A 9412-nucleotide genomic window follows, 5' to 3' on the forward strand; every position below is an offset into this window, starting at 1 on the left:
TTTTATGTCAGAAATATCATTTGTAATCAGAAACTTTATATTCAATTTGAAAAATAAAAGCAGTGATCTTAAACTTTTGGACCAAATGTATACTACATTATAAGAAGCAGGATGCATTGTGTGTATAATGCCTCATCTTCTGAATTTGCTATCAGCTTATCTCTAAACGCACCTGAATGAGTTACATTGATATGACCGTATTCAAAGTCTCTCACGCATGGCTGATAGAGCCATTAGATGGTGCACAACACACTGCAGGATGCAATCTGTTTCCTGTCCTAACAGATGGACTTTACTGTACGTGTCCTGCACCACCCCTGCCTTCTCCTGTCCATAATCCCAGTGCTTGATATGAACACGGTCTACACCTCGAGAATCCAGCATCCTCGCGCTCACACTATCCATTACTACAGTGAGTGCTCTGAGCTCTCTGATTCAGACATTCATGAAGAGTTTGGTGAACATGTGATGATAATATTACTTAGAGGAAGAAAGAGTGTGAATGTCTAGCAATGTATAAATGTTCATTGTAAATGGCTAAATATCAAGTTTTATGAAGGATTAATACAGGACATTTTATTAAGTGTAATTATTGATAAAGTATGAAATTGTGAATGTACTGTTCTTAAAGGAATAATTTACCCAAAAATGCTAATTTGCTGAAAATACTCACCCTCAGGTCATCCCAGATGTGGATGAGTTTGTTTCTTCATGGGAACAGATTTGGAGAAATGTAGCATCACTTGCTCACCAATGGATCCTCTGCAGTGAATGGGTGCCGTCAGAATGAGAATCCAAACAGCTGATAAAAACATCACAATAATCCACACCACTCCAGTCCATCAGTTAATGTCTTGTGAAGTGATAAAATGCACATTTGTCAGAAAGAAAACCCTCATTAAGACATTTTTAACTTCAAACCATCACATCAAAATCCACCCATATATTTGCTTAGATCTATTCTGGTCTGTTTAGACGTGTAAATGTTGCTCAATCTGTCCGTATTTCTCTCCTGATTCAGATGAGGTGGCTTTTAAATGGAGAAAGCGATATTATGGATAGTGGACTTGTATTTTAGCCAGAAGCAACAGTGTGAAGACTACTTGTGGATTATTGTGATGTTTTTATCAGCTGTTTGGACTCTCATTCTGACGGCACCCATTCACTGCAGAGCATCCATTGGTGAGACACTGATGCAGTGCTGCATTTCTCCCAAATCTGTTCTGATGAAGAAACAAACTCATCTACATCCTGGTTGGCCTGATTTTCATTTTGGGCGAAACATCCCTTTAACTGTTATAGTTAGACTATAGTATTTTTTTTTCTCTTCTTTTATAAATGAATAGAAGAAACTCGTGTTGTTCCAAACCCATATACTGTTATTTTTGTTTTTGTGGAACACATTTCTTTAAGAAACTTCATACAGCAAAGACAGTCCACAAATGAGTAGTTCATATGACTGTGCGCTGTATTCCAGGTCTTATATACAAATGCAATAGCTTTGAATGTAGTGCATCTTTTTGGGTCCTTTTTGGAGCTTGACAAACTGTATCGAAAAGAGCTGCATTCATTTTAATTCTTCAAATCCCCTTTTTATATCCCACAGAAAAAAACATCTTACTGGCATGAAACAACGTGAGGCTGAGTAAATAGTGATTTTGATTGAACTATTCCTTTAAGAATGAAATGTCTCCAAAGCCTCCAAAGTGCCACCTTGTGGAGTACTGGGGAAATCTCATGCTCTGCCATTTAAAAGATTTATTACAAAAACATCTCTAGGCCCTGCCAACAAACCCAGCAGCGATTCATCATGACCACAGCTTTCATATGCCTGAGGGAAACAATGATTATTTTGATCTTAAATATAACCTTTGTGGCAGGGTATGAACAAAACTACATGCCACCGAAAATGAAGCTGGTAAACAGCAGAGCGGCTGGGGTTATTTAGAGTGGGACTAATTTCATGAGATTCTACCACAGACCATCAAGATGATGACAGTTATATATATTTACAGGCTTTTTAAATCCTTCATATCGGAAGCAGGAGATGGGGAATGAAAACACAGAGCATGTGCACAACCCAATTCACTACAGCTACAAAAATGATGATGGTTATGATGATAAAATATTAACAGATATTGATAATCATGAGAGTGAGTCAATTAAGTTTTGACAAGAGAATTGTCAGAACTGAAATGGAAGACACTTCCTCTGTGCCTATAATACATCATTTGAGGTTGCGTAATCTTATCAAAAGAGGTTTTCTTTCAAGTCTGATGAGATTAAAATATAATAAATTAATAAAAAATACAATGATGCCTAATTCCAAGCACAAATTCCTCCATCACTCAGGGAGGGATTGTATCGATCGCCATGCATACCGAGACAGAACTGAAGGAAACCAATACAAGTTCATTTATAACATTTTTACAAAAGGGTTTTTGTTCTCTTTAGTAAAATAGCCCACATAAATATGGATGAGTCTAACCTTACCGAAAGGTCAGATTAGAGCAGTTGTTCTGGACTGGTGGGTCATGACCTGAAGAACAGGTAGGAATTGGCAAAAAAAAAAAAATATATATATATATATGCATATAATTGTGCATATTTAGATATCAAAATAAGCAGGGAATCTTAAAAGAGAGGAAAAAAGGGGCTCGCTTCCAATCAAACAAAATATTTTAGTGCAAATTCATCTGTCATTTGGTTGAAGAAAATTTTTTTTTACAGTGAAACATTTGCTTAAATATATTATATATATTATTTGTAGTTATTATTATTTGTAAATCTGGATTAGCATTCAATATTAAACACAAAAGCAGGCCGTACATCCAATTAAACAATATTTTTTGTACAAATGTATTTTTATCATTTGTTTGAAGCTAAATGAAACTAAATAAAACAATACTGTGAAATACTGGCTTAATATAACAAATGAATATAATAAATTATCTTATTACTCATATATATGTATATATATATATATTGTAGAAACTTAATTTGCTGTAAAGTTGCTTTGCAACGATTTGTATTGTGAAAAGCGCTATACAAATAAACTTGAATTGATTATATATGAACAATTATTAATTCATTAATTATTAAATAACTAAAAACTAATAAAATATTTGAATACATTTAATAAATAGTTTATAATTGGATCTGTATAATCTGGGAAAACAAGGCGAGAACCACTGGATTAGCACTGAACATTAAACAAAAAAAGTGTAACAAATTCAATATTTGGTGTGTGAAATTGTGCAAAAGTGTGCAATATTGCATTCTGATTTATCTGTAAGAGTATCCAATCCCGCTGTTCATAGATTTAGGCTACTGCATCGTACTCTTGCTTCAGTGACACAAGAAAAAATCAATGCTATCAGAGGGGGGCACTATGGATCACTGTTTTTATTTTCACACATCAACAGTTAGCAAAGACATTACACCAATGGTACTCTTCCAAGGACACGAATCGAAACAAATGCCGAAGATCCAGACATTCAATGATTGCACATTTGTAAGAGAAAGGGGGCCGGGAAACACTGCACACGCACATCTACATGCCCCCTCATGCGCTCGAGTACACACATGTCGATGCTCTCATTTGATCGGCGAGTCCAGAATCTCTTGGTAATCTTGTCGGATGGCCCGACCCACCCTGTAAAGCTTGAGACCCGTGAGGACGAACACGCTGACCATGATGACCAGCGCTCCGAAGACGTCGTACACGGACGGGATCATCCGCAGCACGATGAGCTGAAGAAACATGGCCACCACGATCTCCAGATGCTGCACGGTGCTGACCAGAGCCGGGTGGAACTTGTTGAGGGCGTAGTAGACGCCCAGGAACGCCACGGTGGAGCAAATACAGATTCCCATGAGGTAGCCCCACGTCTCGCCATCCAAGGGAACGATGGGTTCTTGCATGATGAACATAGTGGACGCCCCCCACACGGTTCCCGTCCAGCCGAACGTGAAGAGCGCCGTCCACATGCTCACACGCTCTTTGATGGCCCGGTACACGATCATGGACAGGGCGGCGGTCAGACCCGCCATTACAGTCATCGTGTAGCCGAAGGCTTCCTTCCAGAATCCCAGAGGAGACTTTTCCTCGTCGGCGATGTTGGGGATCATGACGAGACACAGGCCAAAGAGGCTACCTACGACCGTCACTACGTCTGTGTAACCGAGGCATTCGTCTAGGAGCAAGAAAGCCAGAACGGCGCTAAAAACCGTGGTGGTGGCCCGCCACATGATGGTGCCATTGCTGGGCGGAACGATCGCGAAGGACGTGTATGCGCACGTGATGGAGATGACGTTGCAAACCCCGTAGAAGAACAAACGCAGCCGATAGCCCTTGGGCCCGAAGGGAGCTTCTTTGTAGTAGAGGACCACCAGTATGGACAACACTTGGATCACCGAGCGGATGAAGATGAGCTCTAATGATGGCACCTTGGAGCGGTCGGCCGCTAGGCGCGTAATGAGGGCCACGCATCCGTGCGCAATGGCCGCCCCAAAGAGGGCCCCCCAGGTGACCCGCGAGGCCAGGACCGAGGCCTCGCCGAAGCTCGCCAGCTGACCGCCCACTCCTTTATCTCTCTGGTCGGCTTTGGGACGGGAATCCATAGTGCCGAATAAAGTCGTGCCATGGCCGCTCTCTGACACCAGTCTCTTGCTCGGGTTGTTGTCCATGAACGAGCCGAAGTCCTCGAAGGATGGAGCATCGTCGTATCCCTCATCGCCCGGCTGGGGGAAATGCGTGGCGTACTTCACCGTCACGGTGTTGGGGTGGATTTTAACCCTCTTTTTGGAGCCGTACTGCTGCCTCGTGGGGGACGGATCCATTTTCTTCAGTTACCGAAGAGCTGTGAAACACACGAACATCATGGGATTAACACACACAAATATATGAAAATAGAAGATGCTGAGTTTGGAGCAGGGCTATAAAATGAACATCATATAATTAATGGCTTTTGAACCTGGTAGATATAGGAACTAGCCACCAGGGTGGTCCCCCGAGAACTACAATTTCCCATAGAGACATTTTCCTGATTGCATTCGCACTATCAGTAGCAATGTCATTTAAGCAACAACGTCAACAACTGGAGGATGGAGGACGGGGAACTACCTGGATTTCTGTGTTCAAGTAACCTAATGCTGTTTTTCATGTTCATGGAGTAAGTAAGTAAACTGTGTTTCATATACGGCACGCATTTGGCCAATCAGTGTACACTTACTGTAGGTTACTGGTAGCTCCTTTTTTGCTGGGTTAGATCCTATTCTAGGAGCTAATTTAGTCCCCCCAAAAGGCATTCCTAAAACTAAAATCGTTCCCAGTTCTTACGGTGTGAACATGGCAATAGTTATAGGAACTATGACAACTTTCCTTTGGTGCGGAAGTGCTTATTATTTACTCATTTTCTTGTCATTCCAAACTCGTATGCCGTTATGTGTCTGTACAACACGAGAAGTAGAATTTGATAATAATCTTTAAAACAGTTGCAATGGAACGGAAGTAGTGTCAATTTTCCCCCATATTGTGACATACAGACAGAGTAAATGATTACTGGAAAGAAAAAAATGTATGGTGGGGGTGGTTGTTCAATGGGTTTTAAGATAAGGGCATTGCACTTAAAAATCAATGTATAGAGAGGTGGCATTTAAGCGTACTAAATGATTGTAGAAGTCTGGCACATGTCAACATAAAGAAGTTGAATTATGACATTTGAATCATACAATCATACAAATTGAATCATACAAACAGTAGATGAATTGTTAATCTGAAATTTAATTTCATGCTGATTTTTTTATCGATTTGTCAAGCTCCAAATGAAATAAAGAAAGAAACAAACAAACAAAAAACATTTAAGCACCATGAAACTAGTCCATATTATTTGCACACTGTATTCCAAGTTTTCCCAAGCCGTCTGATATTAGAACAGACTGACATAAGCCATTTTTTTGCTTAAAATCTTCCTCTGCAGTGAGCTATGAACCGCTATGAATCACTGAGTCAGTGATAACTTGAGAACAACGTGAGAACCGAATCAGTCCAGTTGATTCAGTTCAGTTTGTGAAGCCAGAATCAGCTGGTTCATAGAAAAGAACCGGCTTGATTCTCATGATCTGATGATAAATAAGATTGACTGAGTTAACAAAAAATAAATAAAATAAAATAAATAAATAAAAGATTGACTGAGTTCTACTAAGTGACTCAATGACCTGTTCTCAGCAGTTCACAGGTTATTAGATCGCTGTAATATATAACAACTTAAATGTCAGTCATATGAACAATGTTTATTGTACTTTATGATGTTTTTTTTTGTTTTAAGCTTTATAAACATGGTCATGGCACTGTTATTGAATCTGCATAAAGATTCTTTAAAATTGCTCCTTTTGTGTTTGACGGTGGAATAATAACAGAATATGGGTTCGGAACGACATGAGTATGAGTAAATGATGTCATAATCTTCATTTTTGGGCAAACTGAACACATTAAGATCGACACGTTGTCAAGGAGGTGAGTCTATCTTTAACAGTGAACATTAAGCATTTTTTTTTTTTTTGCCAATTCAAGCTTGCACTGCTGTTTCACAGAAATGCAGAAGAAAATCTTACATAATTCATAACACGCTGCTTCAGTGGTCTCCTTTCTCGCTGCTCTCCCTGTCTCTCTCTCTCTACTGCCGCCCCATGTGTAAAGCAAGTTCTATATTTAAGTGCTGTAGCGCCTGCTCAGATAAGCAGAATTTGATTCAGTGTGATGGGAAGAAGTTATGTAACGGGGAAGGAAACTAGATAGTGGTGAAACGGTTGAGTTTGGATTATCAGTTCAATTACAATTTTAACATTATAAGTAATGTATAAAAAACTGTTTTTAATGTACAGTAAAACAAGATGTATCATTATGGATCTATTTCTTTGTATACATTTCAAAATACTTTATAATGGGCTAAAAAAATATTTTTTTTCTGAGTGCATCACACAAACAAAAAATATGGTCTGATTTTTTTTTTTTTTTTTTTACCCGATTGAAAGCAAATAACGTTGCTAACAACCAAAAGCCCCACCAGGGGGCAACAATATCAACAATATCTTTCTGACGAAAGCCCACCTATTATGCTGTAACCTCATAACTCGTAAAAATATCATATTATAGCATACAGCAATTATGAATCATATTGGTAGCCTATATTGCCCTCATGGCACACCGTGTGGCTGGAGGCATGAAAAATCTTGCTGAAGAAAGCATGATTTATTGGAGGTTTGCAAGGGGCACAGCCTTTGAACCAAAAATGAACCTGAGATGTCTCTGGTTTCTGTAATAAACCTCCTACCAAATGCTAGATATTATGCATTTATTACCACAGTAGCCTAAATAAAGCAGAGAGGAGATTTGGTGCAGAAAATATAAATGTAGGAAATTTTACTAGCCATTTAGCACTGGGTTGTATTTAACCCAGCATTTTTTAGAGTGTAGCTTTAAATCGCTGAATTTCAGTGTAAAACACTTGGGGCTAAAAACTGCTGGGTTGAAAACAACCCAATTTGGGTTATTTTGGCAACCCAGCGCTGGGTAAAAAAGGGCCGAAGCCAGCGCTGGGTTGTTTTAACCCAACAAGTTGGGTTATATGTTTGACCCAGCATGCTGGGTTGCTTTTTTATGGTTAAAAATTACTACACTGCTAGGCTAAAATATGGTCTGATTTTTTTTTTTTTTTTTTTACCCGATTGAAAGCAAATAACGTTGCTAACAACCAAAAGCCCCACCAGGGGGCAACAATATCAACAATATCTTTCTGACGAAAGCCCACCTATTATGCTGTAACCTCATAACTCGTAAAAATATCATATTATAGCATACAGCAATTATGAATCATATTGGTAGCCTATATTGCCCTCATGGCACACCGTGTGGCTGGAGGCATGAAAAATCTTGCTGAAGAAAGCATGATTTATTGGAGGTTTGCAAGGGGCACAGCCTTTGAACCAAAAATGAACCTGAGATGTCTCTGGTTTCTGTAATAAACCTCCTACCAAATGCTAGATATTATGCATTTATTACCACAGTAGCCTAAATAAAGCAGAGAGGAGATTTGGTGCAGAAAATATAAATGTAGGAAATTTTACTAGCCATTTATTTCACCCGCAAACGATATATCATTCATGCTTGTATTATTATTATTATTTTGCATTAATGTGCACGCACTTTCGTGCAAATACACTAACTGCAAATTCTGCACGCAGCGTAAAATACTTTACTCGTCAAAATTAGATTATTTATGAGAATTTCGGCATTCGAACACTGTTGGACAAAAACGCACATGCAGCAATCAAAACGCGTCATATTTATTTTCTCCTTCTGCAAATGCGTCTCCATATTGCGCATCAAATCGAGCAGTTTTAACTCACCACGCTTCTCTCAACGAAAGGATCCAGCTGTCTTTAAAGCTCTTGAGGATGAAACATAAGCGTTTAATTCATTGGCGTCAAGATATGGAGAATTGCGCTTGCCATGTCTCCATCCTTTCCTCATGGACGCGCTGGACGTCTCCAAGGTGCGCTCCTCCTGACGCTCGTGTTTCTGCTGAGGTGACACAGAGAGGCGATGCTCCCCAAGACAAACCCCTCTTTTCCTGTCTGATAGCAGAGTGAGGGTGGGGTAGACCATGTGAATCCTGCTTCAACCTAACATCATCATCTTCAGAGTCAGAAGAGGCACATGCATGCTGAGCTGATCTTATTTCTTGGCAGAAATGGGCACCTCGCTACCTTTTACTGTCTCTTTTTATATTTTACTTATTTAATGTGGAGCTATTTAACGTTAGAGTTCATTTAATGAAGTCTTCCTAACACCTCTGTCTTCTTGCACATCTTTTCTACATTTGATGTACAGTATAATTAGACAAAACAGCAATGTCAAAACAGCTATAGTTTAATATCTTTTTAAAAGTTGAGTTAAGCAACATTTCACACTTGTCACGTGGAAAGGGGGTTAGAACAGCTTTCGAACAAGTTATGAAGCCTTAGTCAAAGGTACAAAATCAGAAATGATGCAGCAGTAGAATAGGACCATGCATTGTTTCACAGCAGACAGCCAATCAAAAGCCTGCTTGCCTCATTAAATATTCATGAACTCTGTACAGTCACAGAAACTTTCAAGCAGGGCACCTCACTTGTGAAAAACAACATTCTTACATAAACTGTCAAACTGCTGAATGTGTTTGTATAGTTATTGTTACACTCTAAAAAATGCTGGGTTAAATACAACCCAGTGCTGGGTAAAATAGGGACAAACCCAGCAATTGGGTTGTTTTGACCCAGCGGTTGGGTTAAATGTTTAACCCAACCTTCTGGGTAGTAACCCAACCGCTGGGTCAAAACAACCCAATTGCTGGGTTTGTCCCTATTTTAC

At 39.4% G+C, this 9412-nt stretch overlaps 1 protein-coding gene across 1 annotated transcript; it reads right to left on the reverse strand.

The window, feature by feature from the left end:
- Positions 1 to 3376: 3376 nt before the first annotated feature.
- On the reverse strand, positions 3377 to 8640 carry LOC107687509 (solute carrier family 35 member G2-like). Its single transcript, XM_016484873.1, has 2 exons — positions 8410 to 8640; positions 3377 to 4862 (listed from the first exon to the last, which is right to left on the reverse strand). The coding sequence occupies exon 2, from the start codon at positions 4840 to 4842 to the stop codon at positions 3598 to 3600; it is 1245 nt and encodes a 414-aa protein (XP_016340359.1). The 5' UTR covers positions 4843 to 4862; positions 8410 to 8640; the 3' UTR covers positions 3377 to 3597.
- Positions 8641 to 9412: the final 772 nt, after the last annotated feature.

The sequence above is a fragment of the Sinocyclocheilus anshuiensis genome, unplaced genomic scaffold (assembly GCF_001515605.1).
Source record: "Sinocyclocheilus anshuiensis isolate Anshui unplaced genomic scaffold, SAMN03320099.WGS_v1.1 scaffold870, whole genome shotgun sequence".
Lineage (NCBI taxonomy): Eukaryota > Metazoa > Chordata > Actinopteri > Cypriniformes > Cyprinidae > Sinocyclocheilus > Sinocyclocheilus anshuiensis.